This window comes from Triticum aestivum, chromosome 6D, assembly GCF_018294505.1.
Source record: "Triticum aestivum cultivar Chinese Spring chromosome 6D, IWGSC CS RefSeq v2.1, whole genome shotgun sequence".
NCBI lineage: Eukaryota > Viridiplantae > Streptophyta > Magnoliopsida > Poales > Poaceae > Triticum > Triticum aestivum.
In genome coordinates, this window is record NC_057811.1 from 456,437,650 (window position 1) to 456,460,757 (window position 23,108).

Sequence of the window (23,108 nt, forward strand, 5' to 3'; positions counted from 1 at the left end):
CGAACAGGGTCGGCCAGCAGTGATTAGGGCCTAGCGATTCGACTGGGTCGACCCATCTGACCCATCGGGTCACACGGTGCCGGCTCCACTGAACCATATATCATTTGAGGCCGACCCATTTGGCCCATTGGCCTTGAAATTTCGGGCCGGGTCAGTGACCCAGCGGGCCGACCCGGCCCGTTCCCATCTTGACTTCAAAGCCCACTTGGGGAACGTTTTGGGCCTCTTATTTGACAAACAGACGCAACGACCATTGCCAGATCAAACTCCGGGAGCAACTAGTTAACGAGCGCTCCTTCGGGAGCCTCGCAACGATCAGCGCCACTTGGCGCACTCTCAGCCATTCGCCATGTGTCGCGCTTTGGACGCTCCCATCAGATTTTGTTTTTTTTTTTATTTTTCCGTACGCGTTTTTTGTTTTTTAAACGGTTTTTTTCCGGTTTTTTTTACATTTTGGTTTTCCCCCGGTCTTTCTTAGCTTTTCGATCAAAAAAATTTTAAATTTTTTTTTTCGCGAAAAAACGCGTTTTCTTTTTTTCCCCTTTCGCGAAAGTCACGGTTTTTCTTTCGCGAGAGGCACGGTTGTGCTTTATCGAGAGTCACGGCCGTGCCTTTCGGAAACGAAAAAATAAACGTGTTTTCTGTTTTTTTTCTTTCGCGAGAGTCACGGTTTTGCTTCTGCGAGAGGCACGGTTGTGCTTTCGCGAGAGTCACGGCCGTGCCTCTCGGAAAGGGCAAAACAAAACGCGTTTTCTGTTTTTTTTTTCTTTCGTGAGAGTCACGGTTTTGCTTCCGCGAGAGGCACGGTCGTGCTTATGCGAAAGTCACAGCCGTGCCTCTCGGAAAGGGAAAAAAATACGCGTTTTCTGTTTTTTTTTATTTCGCGAGAGTCACGGTTTTGCTTTCGCGAGAGGCACGGTTGTGCTTTCGCGAGAGTCACGGCCGTGCCTCTCGGAACTGGAAAACAAAACGCGTTTTCTGTTTTTTTCTTTCGTGAGAGTCACGGTTTTGCTTCCGCGAGAGGCACGGTTGTGCTTACGCGAAAGTCACAGCCGTGCCTCTCGGAAAGGAAAAAAATACGCGTTTTCAGTTTTTTTTTCTTTCGCGAGAGTCACGGTTTTGCTTTCGCGAGAGGCACGGTTGTGCTTTCGCGAGAGTCACGGCCGTGCCTCTCGGAAACGGTTTTTTGTTTTTTTTCCACGAGAATCACGGTTTTGCTTTCACGAGAGGCACGGTTGTGATTTCGCGAGAGGCACGGGCATGCCTCTTTCGGAAAGGGAAAAAACCGTGCTCCCGGTTCGGTTTTTTCGCCCGGTTTTTTTCGTCCGTTTTTTTCATGAAAAAAAAGTTTGTCAAAACCTATCAACATGGGATCTAGTTTTGAAGATCTCGACGCGAGAAATCCAATGGTGAAAACGGTTCGAGATTTCGACGCACGGTTTAAGAGATAAAACGTTTTGAATAAACGGATCTACGAAAAAAGGGAAACTCCCCGGTTGCGGCAAGTGGCGCGCTGCATGTGCGCCACTTGTCGCGACCTGGGAAAGTGGAGTGTTCTTTGCAACGAGTACTCTTTAATTAATGATTTCGTCAAACTCCGGGTTAATCCTACATGACCACATTACATATCAACCCTACTATAGGTCCACTACCGAGTCACGGGCTTCCAACACAACCTCAATCAAAGTGCTTTAGCTTGCAGCACCTTGTTACAGCGCCGCCGACTCAGCACCTTCCGGAAAACCTGCAGTGGCATGTCAAAATTATGTGTTTTGGAAGTTGTCGATAGAACTTCAACAGCTTGCCAGCAAAGAGGACCACATGAGTCCTAGTATCAGGCGACACTTGGTGGTAATTGCTTACGATTCTGAAAAGAGGTCGGCAAGAAGAAAAATGGCTAATAAAAAAATACTAGTAATGCTTAGCAGAAATCACATACAATGAATAACAATTAGTGTTGAGTGGGTCTGGCAAAATAATAGTTTTATTAAAAGCATTTATTAAATGTATGTATCTACCGTATAATAAACAAATAGGACATCAAATGAGCTCTGAATTAGATGACATTTTAGGTGTAGCCTCTCTACGCTATAATGACCACAAGGAAAATAATCGACCCATTTGGAGAATTTTTAATATTTGTTTTGAAATTAATTACAAAAATGACATAAAGGTGATTTGAACTAGGGTTGTGTGCTAGGCTTGTGCAAAAAATTGTGAAATAGTTTTTGGGGCATTCAAATATTGTACAAAGTCCATGTGCAAAGTTGGGACTCTATCTTATTCTACAAGGACAAAAGGGAAAATGGTTTTGGTAAAACCCAAATAAATAAACAGTAAAATAATTTGCTTTTATGTGTTTGATATATTTGTTATGTTTGTTGAGAATAATGCATAGTGAAATGATGCCATTATGCCATGATGATGCAAAATAGAATAACATACATTTATTTTAGGTAAGGAATTAGTCTAATCTATTACAACCATCTAAAAATTTCACTATGGATGATGCATAAGCTGTGAAAGTACCCTTCTACTCCCGAGCTCATTTGAGCTTGGGATGAACAGTAAATTCCGAAAAAATCAAAAAAATCTCAAAGTTTTTGGTGCAAACTTTCACAAATGTTCTCAGTGCATGGAAATTTTCAGCCCAAAACAACAATTGTGGAACGTGTGGCCAAAAAAAATCAGCACTCCAAATGCTTTCAAAAATATCATTTTTGGAGATTAGATTTTTTTTACCACAACTTCCAGGAATGTTGTTTTATGATAAATTTTTGCAAGCACATAAAGCATTTGTCAAAGCTTGCACTAAAAAAATTCAGATTTTTTGATTTTACTGTTCATCAGGGTGCATTTGAGCTCCGGTGTAGATATTTCGTGTCCCATTAACTGAGAAAATAATTGGCCCTCTTCTATCACAACAAAACCCAATCTTCCTTTCATGTATGTGCTCGACTTTTATGTCAAACTGGAACTCCTTCAAGGTTGACTATGAATCGACTCCTACGCGCGGTAGCCCGTGGGAGCGGACAACACACACTCGAAGGCGCTTCGATAGGTCCGAGGTTGCCAGAATCATGATTTCGAACCGGATAGGAACTCCGATGGCAGGATAGCAAATCATAGAATCTTATCTATCATGATCGTAGAAACGTAGATTTTATGAACTAAAATCGCAAAATTGGATGGGTTAGTTTGGATGGTAAAATCGTATAACAGAACCGCGATTCTCACAACCATGGATATGTCTATTGGCTAGCACACGCAAGCACCTTTTTCTTAGACAAGCTCTAGCAAAGTAGTCATATTTGCAGCCTCTATATCGACAGCGCGCTCCATATGAATTATGGAGGTCACCGAGGAAAATCGCAAAGTCAGAATCCTCATATTTGTGCCTCTGTAGTCATGGGACCCACTCATCAATGGGACATTTTTTTCCAACCTTCTTGCAATCCCATGTGAGGTGGGGGGCACCTAAAGTTTCCTTCCCACCACACAAACGAGACGTAACTTTCATATGGAGCATGCTCCAAAAGGTAGCCCCGAGACACCATATATGACATGGTAGATATGGAGGGCACTCCATAAAATATGACGATCCCTGACAAGAAGGAAACTTTGCCAGAGGGCTTTTTTGACCAAAGTTGCCATAATAGAGGTTATTATGGCGATCGGTCATATATAGCCACTCTCATAGAATTTCTCTTAAAGGCGCCACGTGAGTCTCTCACGTCCTATGACCGGTAGAAGTGGTAACCGACATGTTGGGATACACAAGTTTTCCCACTGCACAATGTGCTTCAGTTGTCTGTCACATGGTGGTGCTGGATTGTGGGTTATGTGGTCTACCCTTGAATTCATCTTATTTGTGGCACCGCTAACAATTGCATATTAAGCCTAGAGGGTAGGAACCTATTTATGGACTATATTTCTGCCACAAAAGTATGGATGACCTGAGTTATGTCATGGACCATGATTCAACACGACAGTTCTATGAGTCTAATATTATAGTCTCTAGCATACATGTGCGAGTTATGTGCATGATCACATTGCGTATATGAGATTAAGTTCCAATCCGAGCATGTGGGTCAACACCTTGCAGAACTAACCATGCAAAATGAACCCAACTCTTCCACCATGATAATAAACGTACATACATATTAATTTTACTAGAGTCAACCTCAAGTAATTCCTCTATTGTATTCTAGCACAGTTTTCCTCGACACCTCGAGTATTGCTTCCACAAATGAAATTACAGCTACATCGGCACCTCAGGTATTACTTTTCGAGTATAATTTTGCATTTGTTATTATGCATCATGTACATCAATAATATGAACATTCCAAATCGAGTTTAATAAATAATAACCATGTTGAATCAATGTTGGAAGTCACAAAAATACCCCACAAAGGATGCTAGTTTTCTAGTCTTTTTCGCATGATAGTTTACAAAATTATATAAGTTTGAAATTTCAAAATAATTTTGAAAGTTCAAAGTGTTTTAAAAGAAAAAAATGAAAGTCAAGATTTCTGAAATTTATTTTTGAAAGTACAAATTCGGAAAGTTAACGTTTTGAATTTCAAAGATCCGGAGCGGACACACCGTCCATGATCTACCTCGCATTGTTGTGGTCGTCCTCCTCTTGCACGCAGCTCGAACAAGTAACCGCTCGTGTACTCACGTCCATGTTGGTCATGCACTAGCTCGCATGTGTCGCTGCGCCATCAGAGAAAGTATCCCGCACCCAGTGTCGGAGCTAGCGGGGAATCAAAGGGGGGGGGGGCAAAGTGAAAATATGCACTTTTGAAGCGGCCAAATGACAACAATCTTCTTAATTTAAGCCTCTTATTTTTTTTCCTTCAGCAAATATGGTATGGCTGGGGTGGGGGGGGGGGGTGGCGGCCCCCTCAACATTGCACATAGCTTCGCCACTGCCCGCACCAACGATGGCCACCAGACCATATCCCACGCCAATGTGACCACATACCGCATGCCACGCCATGAAAAAGCATGGCACCCACGTGTTTTGTCTCACGGCGTCCTACGGCGATGGGAAGGAGGGAGCAGGTGGGACGGGTGAGTTGCTAGGTTGGGGCGCCAAACCAATGCCTCTTTGATTCTCAAAATGCGGTGATAGAAAAAAAATCAAGGATTATAGTGACATGTCATCTCGAATCCCACCGAATTAGAAAACTAGGAGAATTCGGATAAAGTAGTGTTTGATACTTCCTTCATTCCTTTATACAAGGCTATTATGAAAAATACATGTCGCATCTATATAAGGCCACTAACAGTAATCGAGATAAAAATTTATGATGTTTTAATACTTGCATGCATGTAGTCATAATGACAGTATGCTACTTCATTCCCGTTCCTTTTTTTGCATGCATGCAAATGTATTAATGATCACGATTAACGTAAAAAAAAGTTGTCTTGCAAAGCAGTCATTAAATTTTATCTTGATACCTGTAATCTGAGTTTGTGGTCTTGTATAAGGAAATGGTGAAAGTACCAGCATAACGAATTCTAAGGAAAATTACTACGCATTTCAAACCCATGAATCGAGTAGCCAACAGAGAAAAAAATCCTATAAAATTCTTTGAATCAAAGCACTTGCCCTCTCGTATGCTTCGTCTAGTTACGTTCGTTGTCGTCACATGCCGACACTTCCGATCCGCATCTCCTTAAGCAAACAATGCCATTTTTGCAAGCGAAAAAGGGGAGGAATCATTTTTTTCCGGACGAGGACGAATGAGGTGGGACGTGGAGACCGGGACGCGCCCGCTGCCTTCCGAGGCCCGGCTCCTCTAGTCGGCAGCCACCTGCCGACCAACTCATGCAAGCACACGTAGCGCCCTGCCACGGCGATTCGTTAATCTGACCACCCCTCATTATGGGCTAGTCGGCAGTCACCTGCCCATCCACTCACGAGAGAACACGTCGTGCTTCGTCTATCCTCTAACGGCCTATAAATACTGCCTCGTGGAGCACCTGCTTCACACAACCACCTGCTCCAAGTAAACACTAAACAACAGCACTAGTAGATTTCCCAAGTGACAAGTTTGGTGCAGGATGGAGCACCAGGGACACGGCACCGGCGAGAAGAAGAGCATCATGAGCAAGATCAAGGCGAAGCTCTCCAGCAGCCACGGTGATCACCAGCAGGCCGCTGCCACCCACGGGCAGCAGGGACACACCACTACGGGGACGCATGGCACCCCGGCCACCGATGGTGCCTACGGGCAGCACGGACACACCGGAGCCACCGGCACGGGGATGCACGATGCCGACACCGGCGAGAAGAAGGGCGTCATGGAGAATATCAATGACAAGCTCCCTGGTGACCACGAGGACCACCAGCAGACTGGTGGCACCTACGGTCAACCGGGGCAGACTGCCGCGGCGACGCATGGCGCCTCAGTTACCGGCGGCACCTATGGCCAGCAGGGAAACACCGGTATGGAGACACATGGCGCCCCGGCCACCGATAGTGCCTCCAGGCAGCACGGACACACTGGGTCCACCGACACGGTGATTCACGGCACCGACACCAGCGAGAAGAAGGACGTCGACAAGCTCCCTGGTGGCCATGGGGACCACCAGCAGACTGGTGGCACCTACGGGCAGAAGGGACACACGGCCGCGGAACCGCATGGCGCCTCAGCAACCGGCGACACCTATGGCCAGGAGGGAAACACCAGTACGGGGACACATGGCGCCCCTGCCACCAATGGTGGCTACGGGAAGCACGGACACACCAGGACCACCGGGACGGGGATGCACGGCGTCGAGACGGGTGAGAAGAAGGGTGACGTGGAGGACATTGATGACAAACTCCTTGGTGGCCATGGGGACCACCAGCAAACTGCTGGCACCTACGGCCATCAGGGACACATCGCTACGGTGACGCATGGCACCTCAGCCATCGATGACACGTATGGGCAGCAGGGAAACACCGGTACGGGGACACATGCCGTACCGGCCACCGATGGTGCCTATGGGCAGCACCGACACACCGGGGCCACCGGCACGGGGATGCACGGCACCAACACGGGCGAGAAGAAGGACGTCATGGAGAACATCAATGACAAGCTCCCTGCTAGCCATGGGAACCACCAGCAGACAAGTGGCACCTACGGGCAGCAGGGACACACCGATGTGGCGACGCATGGCCCCACAGCCACCAGTGGCACCTATGGGCAGCAAGAAAACACTGGTACGGGGACACATGGCGCCCCTGCCATCCATGGTGCCTACGGGCAGCACGGACACACCGGGGCCATTGGGGCGGGGCTGCATGGCGCCGACACGGGAGAGAAGAAGGGCGTCAAGGAGAACATCAATGACAAGCTCCCTGGTGGCCACGGGGACCACCAACAGACTGGTGGCACCTACGGGCAGCAGGGACACACCGATGCGGCGACGCATGGCGCATTAGCCACTGGCAACACCACTGTGCAGCAAGGAATCATCGGTACGGGGACACATGGCGCCCCGGCCACCGATGGTGCCTACGGGCAGCACGGACACACCGGAGCCACTGGCACGAGGATGCACGGCATCGACACCGGCGAGAAGAAGGGCATCATGAAGAACATCAACGACAAGCTGCCTAGCGGCGACAAAGACCACCAGCACACCAGTGGCACTTACGGTCAGCAGGCACAAACCGGCACGGCGATGCATGGCGCCTCAGCCACGGGCGACACCTATGGCGAGCAGGGACACACCGAAATGACCGGCTGGGGGACGCACGGCAACAACGAGAAAAAGGGCGTCATGGAGGACATCAAGGCCAAGCTCCCCGGTGGCGACGATGATCGCCAGCAAACCGGTGACACCTATGGGCAGCAGCGACACACCGACACTGCAACACATGGCACCCTTGCCACCGGCGACACCTACGGGCAGCAGGGACACACCGGGATAACCGACACGGGGACATATGGCACCGGCGAGAAGAAGGGCGCCATGGAGAACATCAAGGAGAAGCTCCCTGGTGGCCATGGTGACCACCAACAGACTGGTGGCACCTACGGGAGCCAGGAAGACACCGAAATGACTGGAATCGGGATGCATAGCACCACGGCCACAGACGGCATAGATGGTCAGCAGGGACACACCGGAATGACCGGCAGAGTGTCACACGACACCGACGAGAGGAAGGGTGTCATGGAGAACCTCAAGGAGAAGCTCCCCGACGGCCATGACGACCACCCGCAGACTGTTCGCACCGACGAGCGCCACGCCGGCACGGGGACGCATGACACCCCGGCCACCGACGGCACCTATGGGCAGCACGGACACACTGGAGTGACCGACACAAAGGCGTACGGCTCTGGCGGCACAGGCGAGAAGAAGAGCATCATGGAGAACACCAATCAGAAGCTCCCCGGGGGCCAGAATGACCGCCAGCAGACCGGTGACACCTACGGGCAGCAAGGACACACCGACACAGCGACGCATGGCACCCCGTCCACCGGCGGCACCTACGGGCAGCACGGACACACCGGAGTGACCGATAAGGGAACACAGGGCACCGACGGCATCGACAAGAAGAAGGATGCCATGGAGAACATCAAGGAGAAGCTCCCCGTTGGCCACGATGACCACCAGCATACTGCTGGCACCTACGGGCAGGATGGACACACTGGAATGACCGGCACGGAGATGCATGGCACCACGGCCACCGACGGTGGGCAGCAAGGACACAACGTAACAACTGGTACTGGGACACACGGCACCGACGGGGCCGGTGAGAAGAAGAGCCTCATGGACAAGATCATGGAGAAGCTGCCTGGACTGAACTAAGCCCGGTCTGCCTACGGCCGCTACCTTTGCAGAATAATACTCCACCGCATATAAATTGATTGAGTCTGGTTCAGAGAAGCGAATGTATCTTGGTTTAAGTTTTCATGGACAACATGTGTTCACAGTTTTTTTTTTAACATTGTCGTGCAAATTTCCTTCTGCTTTAACCCATGTATGTATGCTATGATGCCTGCCAGATCATGACGGCGCACGTTGCTGCGCCCGTCCATTTTTTCAATAGGATGGTTGGAACTCATAAAAATATATGGATATATATTTCACAATTGTTTGCTGTTAAAGTATTATCATACATGATTTATCATCAACCTGTGTTGTTGTTTTTTCGCTGGAAACCTGTGCTGTTTATTATTAGCAATTTGAATGAAAACAATGCAACCAATGCTCTGGCCTTCATAGTATTTGATTTTGTAAAGTGTGAGAAAAAGCAACAGTGTTTGAATTACCTAACACGATTTGCTGCATAGATAACACAAGCACCAGCACAAATGAGTGAAATGACCAATTACTTGGTGTGTATCACATATGAGTATAGACTTCAAGGAGGAACAATTTTACTAATATATGAACAAACACAATCTGTTCTAAATGTGCAAACAATGAAGAGAGGTAATCCATGTCAACATCACAACACTGGTTGATGTAATAAAATAGACATGTCATAATTTAGCGACCAAGGTGATGTTTCCCAAAACTTTCTGTCGAACCAAATCAGGCTACAATTGCACAATATGGTTATCACGATGGAATAAATGGCACAAACTTGCAGCAGGCATACTATGCATATCACATTTAGGTATATTATGTATTTCTCTTTTCTTAGAGCATCTCTAGCCGTTCGGCCCTAGAACGCCGAAAAAGCGCCGCCTGGGGCCGAACCGACGTTAATTTTGGCGTGGGGGCGAACGTGTTCCCAGCCGCCGCCCCCAGATCGCCCCCAAATCGGCCAAACACGACACAAAATTCGTCCAAACTCGGTGATTCATTCAAATTTGTACAAAAAAAACATGATTTAAAACTACATAAAAACGACAACTACGCCTAGCACTACTACGCCGTTGCCGCCGCCCACCTTCCACATGCCGAGGAAACTGTAGAACCGGGTGTAGTCGCCGCCGCCGTTGTCGTCGTCGTCGTCATCATCGCCGCTGCCCTGCGTCCCGCCGCCGCCGCCGTCCCTGCTGCACCCCTGACCAGGGTCGCCGACGCGCGAGGGGTTGGACGGCCCGGGTGCCTCCTCGTCACCGCTGTCGAGGATGACGACGCCGCCCTCCTCGCGTCCGCGGTGCCGAGCGGCGATCTTGTTGAAGGCGCGGCGCTGGCGCTCCATCTGCTCACGGACGTAGTCGTCCCTCGCCCACTTGAGAGCCGTCTCGTCGTCGGCAGCCATGTCTGCGTGCCCCTTCTTGACGGGGAGCAATCTCGGCTCGGTCTTCGGCCTGACGAGGCAGTAGGAAGAAGGAGAGGGGCGGCCACACTCGTTGATGACGAGGGCGCCGCCGCGGGTGCGGCACCCAAGCGGCGTCTCCTGCGGCTACGGCTTGACGGGGCGGAGCGCCGACAAATTGGAGGAAAGAGAGCCCGATCCCCGACGACGAAGAGGTCGCCGTCTCCATTCGTCGCGGCATCCAGGAACGACCGCGGCGGCGAGAGAAGGACGGGGGTGCCGGGTACTGCAGGCGTGGCATGTTGCCGGCCTCGATGTGGTCGAGGACGGCTTCGAGGGTGCAGCCGAGCACGCCCCACCATTCGCGCCACCCGTCGGAGTTGAGGCGGCCGCGGGGCAGGACGCCGTTTGTGGAGGCGACCTGGTCGGCGTGGCGGCGGTCGAAGTACATCGTCCACAGCATGTGGCCGTCGGAGGCGTACGTCGGCTCGTTCCGCTTCTCCTCCGACAGTGACGAGCTGATGCGCGCTATCTTGGCGCGCCGTTCTGCACCAATGGGCGCCGGGGGCACCGGGACGCCACCGGCGCTTAGCCTCCACGAGCTCGGCACCCGCATGTCCGGGGGCACCGGGTAGTCGGCCTCGTAGAGGAGGCGCGCCTCGTCCTCGTGCAGATGGCGTCGGCCGAAGCCGTCCGCTGCCGCGGCGTCACCTAGGTAACGCTCGACCATTGCTCGTCGGCGGGGAAGAGTGGGGGAGAGGGGCTTCGGTGGCGAGAGGGGGCGAGAGGGGCTCGGTAGCGAGTTGTGGCGAGAGGGGCGTCAGTTACGAGTTGTGGCGTTCACCGGCGGGGAGGTCGGCTTCTATAGCCGAGGATGGGCGGTGAGAGGCTGCCCACCGGGTACCACGTGGCGGGAGCGGGCGGTTCGCGCGTCCCCCGCGGCTTCACTGGGCCGCCCGTGAGGCATCAACGGAAGGCTGACCGGCGCGGCAGCACGGCAGCCTTGACATTGATTCCCGCGGGAACCGGGGCGATGAGGACGACGAAGGCGGCGAGTCGCTAACTCAGCGGGCCCATTCCCGTTCGCGCGAAAATATGTTTCCCCGGCGCCCCCAGGTGCCCCGCAGCATGCCGGGTTCGGACTGGGTCCGCCGACGCCAAAATCGGCCCGAGCCGGCGAAAATTGGACTTATGGGGGCACGACTGGGCCGAATATTCGGCACCGGCGACAAAAAAAGGGGCCTATTGGAGGCGCGGCCGGAGATGCTCTTACCTTTAGAAACATCAATGAATATGGAGATTCATCTCCTAGCTGTAGCACTTCAAAATATTGTTGGTGGTACACTTAAAGGACCATCATATATAATATAAAATAATTCTCTAATGTCCTTGCCTATGCTTCTTTCATGAACTGTTCATATGCTATCATAGCCTAAGTCAACTACTTAATGGTGTATGCATCTTTGTCACTTTTTTGGGCATAATTATTTTCAGAACAATTTGTCTAATTCACATCTAGATGTTTTCTAAGGATGTCACATCTAACCTCCCACAAATAAGGCAGCAACAAAGAACAAAAAAAAACTGAGACAAAAAAAAATAGACCACAAACATAGTGAAGATCAGGTTAGATGTGACATAACTCTTTTCAGAAATTTAGATGTGTCCTAGACAGACTCTTTTCAGAAATCTGATGCTCGTCCAATCACAAAGAATGAAAACTCCCATTTATTCCACAACAAGCGCGTGCAATATACATATCAACAAAGACCAATAGCTCGTAAAACAAAACATACGGTGATTTTGCAGATTACATGCCGAAGAATTAGGAATTTATGTCACAATAGGGAGTGCAAACAAACCATACAGAAAATGTGATTCCAAATTGAATTATGCAGAATTGCAGAGCACATTATACCTTCATCTAACATTGTGGCCTTGACGATTTACAAAATCTAATATGCCTGATTGGACACCAAATTCCAAATGTCCTTGATGTGAAGACATCCCTAATGACATAGTTCTATACCCTGCACTCTAAACTGCAACAGACTGAGCATATTTTTTGGAAGGAACAAAGATAAATAAATACAGGGAATAAACAAAGCTAACCTCCCAGGAGCCATGTACAAACTTAGGGGAGAGCGGGTGCAGCTAATCAAACCACACCTCTGTTTGTCATTGAAGCCCATGCGAGATTAAAGAAATAGATCCCGAGGCTACAAATGCCTATTAGAGTTGGACGATAGAAATCTGATTCACACTGATTGCATCGTTACACAAGAGTACAAGATATACACGAGTCAGCCCGTGGGAAGCGGCACGCAGGCCTGGGCTCTCGGTTAGATCCTAAAATCTAGGAAGGTTACATACAAACGTGTATACAAGTGTACAGGAGTTACATGACATATTAACACCCCCCCTCAGCTGGAACGCCATTAGGCTGGACGTTCAAGCTGCTACGGAACTCATGAAACACATGGGATGGCAGACCCTTGGTGAATACATCAGCGTACTGGGAGCTGGATGGCACGTGCAAAACGCGAGCTTCACCGAGCGCCACGCGGTCACGGACGAAGTGCAAGTCAATCTCGATGTGCTTCGTACGCTGGTGTTGCACCGGGTTGGAAGCGATGTATGTAGCACTGACATTGTCACAATATACAATCGTAGCCTGAGAGGGCGGGCGACGTAACTCATGAAGGAGCTGTCGTAACCAACAGGACTCTGCCACACAATTTGCGACACCGCGGTACTCAGCCTCGGCACTGGAACGGGACACCGTGGGTTGCCGTTTCGACGACCACGAGAGAAGGTTCTGCCCAAGAAAAACACAGAACCCAGAGGTAGATTTACGGGTGACGGGGCAACCAGCCCAATCGGCATCCGTATATGCAATGAGATCATGAGAAGAGGAGCGATAAAACTGTAAGCCAAAGTGTGTGGTGCCGCGGATGTTGCGTAAGATGCGTTTGATGAGCTGCATGTGGGAGTCGCGTGGTGCATGCATAAAGAGGCAAACTTGTTGGACGGCGTATGAGATGTCGGGGCGAGTGAGTGTGAGATACTGTAAAGCACCGGCGAGACTACGATACAGCGTGGGATTGGCCAAGGGAAGGCCATCGGCGGCGGACAGTTTAGACGTGGTGTCAATGGGTGTGGAAACAGGCTTACAGTTTAGCATATGAGCGCGGTCGAGGATCTCTAGTGCATATTGTTGTTGGCAGAGAAAGAGGCCCGAATGGTTGGTGGTAACATTGATGCCAAGAAAGTGGTGGAGGTCGCCGAGGTCGGTCATGGAGACTTCTTGCTTAAGATAATGGATGACATGGCGAAGGGTGTGTGGGGAGCTGGCGGTGAGGATGATGTCATCTACGTACACAAGCAAATATGCGATGGAAGTGCCGTGATGTAGAATGAACAGTGAGGAGTCACTCTTGGATGCAAGAAAACCTAGTGACAAAAGGAAAGACCGAAAGCGATGGAACCATGTGCTAGGGGTTTGTTTCAAGCCATAAAGAGACTTACGAAGGAGACACACATGGTCCGGACGAGACGAGTCCACAAAGCCAGCCGGTTGTGCACAATAGACCGTCTCCTTGAGGTCCCCATGGAGGAAGGCATTTTTGACGTCAAGTTGGTGGATGGGCCACGAGCTCGTCGTAGCAATGCTGATGACAGCGCGGATGGTAGCCGGTTTGACCACCGGACTAAACGCCTTGTCATAGTCGACACCTTCCTTTTGAGTGAAACCACGAACAACCCAGCGCGCCTTATACCGTGCCAATGTACCATCATTGTTGAACTTGTGGCGGAAGATCCACTTGCCAGTCACCACATTCACACCTGTAGGCTTAGGAACCAAAGACCAAGTCGAATTAGCGGTTAAAGCATCAAATTCATCACGCATTGCTTGTTGCCAATGTGGGTCTTGGAGAGCCGAGCGATATGTGGGAGGGATAGGAGATATGGTGGAACTCGGCTGGGCAGAGAGGAAAAGACGTTTGGGAATGCAAAATCCGGATTTGGCACGTGTTTTCATTTTATGGGAGTTGTGTGGGGGCTTGATTGGCTGGGCGCGGGCAGGAAGACGCGGCCGAACGGGAGTGGAAGGCGCGGAATCGGAGGAAGATGGCGTGGGGTCCCGGCCAGAGCGGGAAGGCGCGGGACCCGAGGAGGATCTGGGGGCAGGGTCGGGGGGTGCGTGATCCGAGAAGGAAGGGGTGGCAGGCGGATCGCCCGAGGACGCGCGTGGGGCAGGCGATGCATGCGAGGCGGATTCGGTGGGCCGGTGCGAGCTGGTGGAGGCGGGGCTCGTGGGTGGGGTGGTGGGGTTGTTGGACGGCTGGCGAGGCGAGATAGGGTTGCATGGAGGTGTCCCATCGGATTGGGTGGGTGAGATGGGGAACGAGGAATCAGCGGGGTTGGCGACCGAATCTGGAAGCTGAAGGAGGCGGGATCGCGCCGGATTTTCTGTGGGGAGGCGTGGAGAGGCCGAGGGTGCGGGGGGCTCGTAGGGAAAAATTCTTTCGTCAAAGACGACGTGACGTGAAACTATAACACGACGAGTTGTGAGATCGTAGCAGCGGTACCCCTTATGCTCGAGGGGATAGCCCAGAAAAACGCAGCGAGTGGAGCGTGGGGAGAGTTTGTGGTCGGTGGTGGCATATAAATTAGGAAAACAAAGGCAGCCAAACACGCGGAGATGGTCGTATGTAGGATGAACGCCATGAAGCATGTAGTATGGGGTGTAGTTTTGAATGGCACGAGAGGGTCTCCGGTTGAGAAGGTAGGTGGCGGTATGAAGTGCTTCGACCCAAAACGGCGGGGTAAGATTGGCTTGGACAAGGAGAGTGCGCACAATGTCGTTGGTGGTCCGAAGAAGGCGCTTGGCTTTTCCGTTTTGGGGGGAAGTGTGGGGGCACGAGAAACGATAGACAATGCCATTCGCAGAGAAGAAAGTGCGTAGGGAGGAGTTGATGAATTTGCCGCCATTATCGCATTGCAATGCCTTGATGATTATGTTGTATTGGGTACGAACAAACGAGAAGAAGCGTTATAGGGTGGTGGAGGTGTCGGATTTGTGGCGTAGAGGAAATGTCCACGAGAAGTGGGAGTAATCTTCAAGCACAACCAAATAATACTGATAGCCAGAAAAACTGACCACTGAAGAGGTCCACAAATCACAATGTATTAATTCAAATGGTGCAAAGGTGCGACTACTAGAGGAAGGAAAGGAAAGGTGCGGTTGTTTTCCTAATTGACAAGCGGTACATGGAGAGTGTGCACGTTTATTACAAGGAGCGAGAAAATCAGTAGCCACTAATGAAGACAAAGTTTGTGGACTAGGGTGGCCGAGGCGACGATGCCACACATCGCCGGAGGAGACAGTGGTGGAGAGAGCAGCACGCCAAGCCTGGTTATTGCCATAAAATGGATAGAGGTCGCCGGTACTAGCGGAGATCATGATGACTTTCCTGGTGCGAAGGTCCTTCACAAGAAAACCGAATGGGTAAAATTCTATAGAGCAAGAATTGTCTTTAGTAAATTGACGAACAAAAATAAGACTAGTAACAACAGTGGAAGAGAATAAAACATCACGTAGATGGAAGTTGTGGGGAGGGTGAGAGGTGGAGCCGGTGGCCTGAATAGGGAGATGAGTACCATTGCCAACAACAATACTAGATAAATGACGCTTTAAACGAGAATTCAAGAAGGTGAGGTTACCAGGGTTGCCTGTGACGTGGGAGGAAGCGCCGCTGTCGAGGTACCACTCATGGGAGGGGGCACCAGTGTTGGGGAAGCCTTGAGAGCTGTAGGCGGCTTGCAGCATGGCAAGGTGATCCCATGATGGCTGCTGTGGGGGGATCGGCGCAGGGTAGGCGGGGAGCTGCATCGGGTAGGCATGCGCGTGGGATCCCGAGCGAGGACCTAGCACACCGGCGCTGTTGGGCGGGATCCAACCAGGACGCGAACCGGGCAGTGCCATGCCGTAGGGGGCGAAGAACCCCATGTACGGGCTGAACTGGGGCGCGTAGGGGTTGGTGTTGCCGCCGCGCCCGCCTTGGTCGCCGCGCCCGCGGCCACGGCCGCGCCCACGATCTGCACCGTCCTGACGCGAACCGGAGCCCCGTCCTGGCTGTGGGCCGCCGCGATCTGGACCGCGCTCCGAGAAGCGGTCGCCGCGGTCACCCTGCCGTGCGCCAGATGGAGCGGCCTGACCAGAGGAACCCGTGGGAGGGGTAGCGCTACCATGGATAGCGAGCAGCATGGCGCTCTCATCAGCAGAACGCTGGGCTTGATTCTCCTCGGCGAGCTTGAGGTGGGAGAACACCGTCTCGAAGGGCGGTAGGGGCACCGTGTCCCCCAAGACCACACGGATGGTGTCGAGGCGCTTGTCAATGCCATGGAGGAATTGGGTGGTGAGGTCCACCTCAGTGACGGCGTGGTCAATGTCGGCGAGCCCGGCGGTGAGGAGCTTCATGCGACGAGCGTACTCGGCGACGGAGAGATCCCCTTGCTTGAGGTTGCGGTACTGCCGGTTGAGCATCATGTACCGAGCAGCCCGATTGGCGAGGAAGTAGTCGTGGATCCGAGACCAGAGCTCGTATGCGGAGGTGGCGCCGACGACGTGATCAACAATGGGGTCAGCGAGGGTGGCATAGATCCAAAGGACAAGGTGGGCGTCCATCTCACGGGTGGCAGCATCGGCGTTGGGTGGCAGAGGGTGCTCGATGAAGTGGGTGACGCCGTACCGGATCAGGACCATGAGGAAGAATGACTTCCACTTATGGTAGTTGTGGTCATCTGGATTGAGAAGGAATTTGATGTGGTTTTGGATGCTGTCACGAAAGATTGGGTGTTGGGAGGAGGTGGCGGAGGGAGACGGCAGTGGTGCAGTGAAGAAGAGAGGGGCGAACTGGGAGGAGGTGGGGGCCGAGGTGCCGCCGAAGATGAACGGCGAGGAGGCAGGGGAGGTGCCGCCTGAGTCGGAGAGGGAACCCGGCGAGGTCGCAGCGCTAGAGGCCGAGGACGTGGCGGCGAGAGTGGCCGCGGAGGAGGAGGAGTCGACGGCCATGGCGAGAACCTGTAGTGTGATACCAAGTTGGACGATAGAAATCTGATTCACACTGACTGCATCATTACACAAGAGTACAAGATATACACGAGTCTGCCCGTGGGAAGCGGCACGCAGGCCTGGGCTCTCGGTTAGATCCTAAAATCTAGAAAGGTTACATACAAACGTGTATACAAGTGTACAGGAGTTACATGACATATTAACAATTAGTGCAGATCCGACGACCGAAAACATGGACTGCGTGTTGGAAGAGTCACCACAGCTCCCGCCTTTGCTTGGACCCATGCCCATCAGGGTGGCGATCTTATCAACACTAATGTTATAAATGGTACGCAGATCTTAGTCATCATACATGACTAACCGATACCAAATTGGAAGAAAGTTGACTGAATTACCATGTCCACTTCGTCCATGGCCGAAGGAGCATACACACGTCAAGAACACTAAGCTTCATTCCTTGGCTTGGACTATGTGCCTCTTTTGCTTAGAAATTGGATGTACGGGTAGATAGAAATGGTGATACAACAAGGAACCCTCACAATTACATGAACTGAAAATCAAATATCCACATTAGAGTCACCATATATGAAACTGAATCTGCACGACACAAAAAATAGTTGCTTAATTAGTATTGTGAATTAGAAACTCAACCACAATACCTTGTACCAAAAAATCTTACATTTGAGATGAATGGGGAAGGGAAACGTGGATGCTTACTGATCATCGGGCAATGGACATATAGCGAACATAACGACTGCAAAAATTAGTACAACCAGAGGGACAATCCTAATGCTTAGTCGTCGGGGGTTTGGGAGACATATGCCAAAGGATGGCTTATATATCATGGTAGGAGCTAGTAAGATGTCGCCGGTGCCTGGAAACGGGATAAGGCGTAGACACAAACGCCGGCGCACTTTACCCAGGTTTGGGGCTCTCCTAGGAGATAACACCCCTACTCCTGCTCTGCGGGGTCTCCGCATGATCACTCGAGCAACAATGGTGGCTACAAGCTTGCTCCTTGAGCTGTTGCTCTAGAGGGGGAAGAAGAACAAGGCTTGCCCTAGCTTCCTCTCTCTATGTGTATGTATGGGTGGACTAAGGTCTCAACCCTTTGCATGGGTGTTCTGGGGGTTTATATAGGCCTACCCCCAGGGGTACAATGGTAATCTGGCCGGGCGTAGGATCTGGCTGTCAGTTTCTACGGTCGCCGGCTTGTTCGCCGGCCGCTGGGGCCCGCCGCCTGGTGGGTCCCGCTGGCTGTCTCGCACTTGGCCGACAGGCCGCGCCCGCCGCTGGCGGGTCCTGCCGACTGCTTAGTACTGTGGCAATGCCACTGATGATGTGTGCTTTGTCGGGGAAGGCATGGCTACAATGCCGCCGCCTGGCGGGCACTCACTGTAGCCACTCCCCGTCTCTTCTAATTAATGGCGCACAAGCTTCGAGGGAGGGGGAGGGCCGCCTGCTGGGAGTCGCCCCCCCCCCCGCGCCGACTGGTTTGGGCTCGCCGCCTTCTGGCTTCTCACGGACAGGTAGGGCCCGCCGCCTGCGGACCGTACCGACAGCCCGTAGTGGGAGCATGGTCTTCTCTGCCATGGGTGAGGTCATGGGCTGCGTGGCAACAGTGTCGCGCCGGGCGAGGGACGTCCGCCCGGTATGCTGCACTGTAGCCACGCTCTGCCCGAGATTCGGGGGTGGCATGCTGCATTGTAGCCACGCCCCGTCTTCCGGTCGCACTTCCTCCAGGGCTTCGGCATGCCGGCAAGCGGCTTCTTTCGTTCCTTTCTCCAATTCTATCACCTCCAGCCGCACCACCTCACACCGAACACAGTGGTTCTGCTGTCCGCATTCGTTACCCTCTGCGAGGGTTACCTTGGCGTTCTCCCCACCCTCGAGCTCTGAGGGGAGTTCTTCTACACCAAGCTCGGCACCGCCATCAAGGGGGAGGCGGCCCAGTGCGGAGCCTTCATCGCGGTGCAACGTCCGAGCTCCGGGAACAGCTTCCCGTCCATCAGCTTGACGCAGTCGGTCAAGGTGTGGCAAAAATCTTACTTCTATGTCAAGAACGTCCACCCGACGGGCAACTTCGTGAACCTGCCGGCTTATACAGCCGGCCCGCCGGCTGAACCTTGCACCAACTGGACTTTCAAGCCGAGGACGCTGTCGGCCGCCTCCAACGCCGTTGTCGCTCGGCTCAAGGAGATGACGGAGTCGGAGGGCCTCAAGGGGTCGGACTTGCTGACCGCCTTCGTGGTGCGCCGGGTGCTCCCTCTTCAAGGCCGGCCTCATCTGATCATCCGGATGAGAGGGCATCAAGACCCGTGCCGGATGTGCACCAAGGAGATGCCGGACATGGAAGTGGCCTGGCTGGTGAACTATATTTCGAACTACAAGCTCCCAGAAGCAGAGTGGCAGTTCGGCAAGCGACCCTACTCCCGCGCAGACCCGCCGCCCGCGGTGAGTCCTCAATTCTTTTCTCTTTGTCTGCCGGGTTCTGCTTTGCCACCTGATCAGTCGGTCACGATGCAGATCTTCACAACCCAGCTGGCAGCCGATGCCCTGGAATAGGGTCAGGAGTACCTGTCGGACCGGTCAGTGAGTGACGCGGACGATCCCGACTTGGGGGCGGCCGCCCTGGAAGAAGACGACGCCACAGGTGGCGGTGGCGGAGCAGGCGACTCGGGAGGAGGCGGCGTCGAGGACTAGCCCGACGACTATGAGGAGGAGGCCCCGCCGCCCGCGGGGAGTCGATAGGGCGGGTGCGAGCTCCTCAGCGGTGCCGACCGCGCCAGGCGACGCGCCGAGCTGGCCCGCCGCTGTTCGGCAGCCGGCCGAAAAAGCCCAGGAACTCGGCCGTTGCGACCAGGCGGCCCAGTTCCAGAGGGCCCCGAAGCAGCCGCCCACGGTGTCTTCATAAGTGTTTGCTATCCCTTTGCACTTTCTTTTTCTTCTTTCTTGCAAACTCCTTCTGAGTTTCTTCTTATCTTGCTTTGAATACGGCCCCGCTCTCTCTCGAGCGGTCTGACTCTGTGTCCGTGATCAGGACGGCGGAGGGCTCCTCCAGCACCCGCCACGTAGACACGCGCGCCGAGCTTCATGCGGAGACAGAGCGGAACGCCCGGGAGGCGCGCGAGGAGCGAGAGAAGGCGGAGAAGGAAAAGGCAGAGCGGGAGAAGGCGTACGCGGCCAAGGCGGCGCAGGAGGAGGCCGACGCAGCGGCCAAGGCGCAGGAGATCGCTGCCGCCAAAGCGCAATCAGAAGAGTCCGTGTGTGGCCGGGCTCCGCAACTCGTCCTCCCACTGCACTCCGCGCCACCGGTGCCAGAGACACAGGCGCCGACTGGAAGAGCCGGCGACGACCAGCCGGTCATGGAGAGGGGAGGGGGCGACCCCGTCATCATGGAGGCAGAAGCGACCCCGCCCATCCCGACCGTCGATGCTCAGACCAGTCGGCCTGAGGCGCCGCAAGTGCCACCAATCGGTGGCGAGCTGGTGGCGGGGGCGACCCCGGCGGTGCGTACTACGGCGCGCCATCGCGCGGAGAAGGCGGTTTCAGCACCACGGCCGCAGGAGGTCAGGGCCGCGAGTTCGTCAACCCCTAACGCAGAGGCGAGCAGCCGCGCCCCGCCGGAGTGGACGCCTGGGGGCGGCATGGCCGTCTTGAACACGGCTGCATAGGACGTCCGGGCCCTTCTCCAAGCCCAAGGTGCCACCCTTCAGGAGTACACGAAGGCGTTTGTGGCGACGCGAACTGCCGTCCGGGTATGCCCCTTGTTTTTGCTTTTGATCTTTGTAATCTTCCGTGGGGGCGCGACAGCGCACCCACTGGGTGTAGCCCCCGAGTTCCGGGCCGGCTGCTGGGCAGGCGGCTCGGAACTTATAGGTAAGGTCCGGGTGCTAACTTGTTTTTCTTCTTGTTTTCTTCGTTGCAGGATTACCACAACATCTGTGCGGCCGCCTTCAACTCCCATATCCAAGAGCTGGCCAAGCGGAACACTGACTTGGTTGAGAGCCGGAGTAAGCACTCCATCTTCTTTCTCTCGCGGGGGCGCGTCAGCGCACCTGCTGGGTGTAGTCCCCGAGATTCGGGCCGACTGCTGAGCAACCGGGCCGGATCTTCCGGCAACCACTCTTCTTTTTGTTGATTGTTGACTTGTCTTTTCTTTCTTGTCTTTGTAGGAGCCAACGCCGCCTTGCAGCAGCAGCTGGGCGAGGCCCAAACCGTGCTGCGTGCTAAGGAGGAGGAGTGTCGCAAGGCGGCCGGAGAGCGTGACCGTCTGGCTGACCAGGCGGATCAACACAAGGCGGCCCTCCAGGCAGCGAAGGACGGCGAGGCCAACCTCCTGGCCGAGTTCGAGACTGAGTGTTCGAGCTGGGCCGACAAGGAGAAGGCACTGAGCGACGGCTATGGCGATATTGAGGACATGATCGATGGTGAGTTGGCTCTTCCTTTTGAACAGCCGCCGATTGCTGCAGAAGTCGGCTTCTCGCTTCTAATATTTTCTTCTCGTGCAGAGTTCTTCCCTGGCTTCGCCGTTGCCGCCGGTCAGTGAAAGTGCAACTATCCCTGGGTGGTTTTGGTAATTACTAACAACATATAGCTCATTGAGCTAATGCTATCTCAAGATAAATATTTCAGGAAAGCTCAATGATTGGCATGGCATGGATTAGGAATGTGGACCCCTCAAAATGCTACACATGTTGGCTCAAGCTCAAGACTCTATATTTTACTTTTAGTGATCCAAGATCACATTGAGTCCATAGGAAAAGCCAATACTATTAAAAGGGGATGAGGTGTTGCTTAATGAGGTTCTTGCTCAAAATGCTTAGTGATATGCTCCAAAATCCTCAACCACTTTCTCATATCCACGTATGTCCCAAACCAAAAGTCAAACTCGGCCCTACCGAATCTTTCTATCCGGCGCCACCGAGTTCTGCTGACATAGCCATTGCCAAAAACCCTATCACTTCAGTCTCACCGATAGGGATCTCGGTCTCACCGAGATGGGATTGCAAACTCTCTGTTTCCCTTCGTAACGTTTCGGTCTAACCGAGATGAGTGATCGGTCCCACCGAATTCGCAATGCAAACTCTCTGTTTCCCCTTCGTAATGTTTCGGTCCAATCGAAATCAGCGAATCGGTCCAACCGAGTTTGCCTGACCAACTCTCTGTTTGCTTATTACCAAAATCGGTACTACCGAGTTTGTGTAATCGGTCTCACCGAGATTACGTTATACCCTAACCCTAATGAAATCGGTCTCACCGAGTTGACATGTTGGTCACACCGAAAATCCTAATGTTCACATTTTGAACTGAATCGGTCTGACCGTCATTCGGTCCCACTGAGTTTGGTAAATTCTGTGTAACTGTTAGATTTTGTGTGGAGGCTATATATACCCCTCCACCCACTCTTCATTCATGGAGAGAGTCATCAGAACATGCCTACACTTCCATCATACATTTTCTGAGAGAGAACCACCTACACTTGTGTTGAGCTCAAGATATTCCATTCCAACTGTTGGGGAACGTAGTAATTTCAAAAAAAAATCCTACGCACACACAGGATCATGGTGATGCATAGGAACGAGAGGGGCGAGTGTTGTCTACGTACCCTTGTAGACCGAAAGCGGAAGCGTTAGCACAACGCGGTTGATGTAGTCGTACGTCTTCACGATCCGACCGATCCAAGTACCGAATGTATGGCACCTCCGAGTTCAGCACACGTTCAGCTCGATGACGTCCCGCGAACTCCGATCCAGCAGAGCTTCACGGGAGAGTTCCGTCAGCACGATGGTGTGATGACGGTGATGATGT

General features: G+C 52.7%; 1 protein-coding gene across 1 annotated transcript; it reads left to right on the plus strand.

Annotated features, from left to right (window-relative positions):
• The first annotated feature begins 6,015 nt into the window (after window positions 1-6,015).
• Window positions 6,016-9,098, plus strand: LOC123145840 (filaggrin-2-like). The gene has a single exon (XM_044565345.1). The coding sequence runs from the start codon at window positions 6,076-6,078 to the stop codon at window positions 8,812-8,814; it is 2,739 nt and encodes a 912-aa protein (XP_044421280.1). The 5' UTR covers window positions 6,016-6,075; the 3' UTR covers window positions 8,815-9,098.
• Window positions 9,099-23,108: the final 14,010 nt, after the last annotated feature.

Bases quoted from the DNA above. Each gene is read 5' to 3' on its own strand.
- LOC123145840 (XM_044565345.1), top strand. From the start codon at position 6,076: ATGGAGCACCAGGGACACGGCACCGGCGAGAAGAAGAGCATCATGAGC.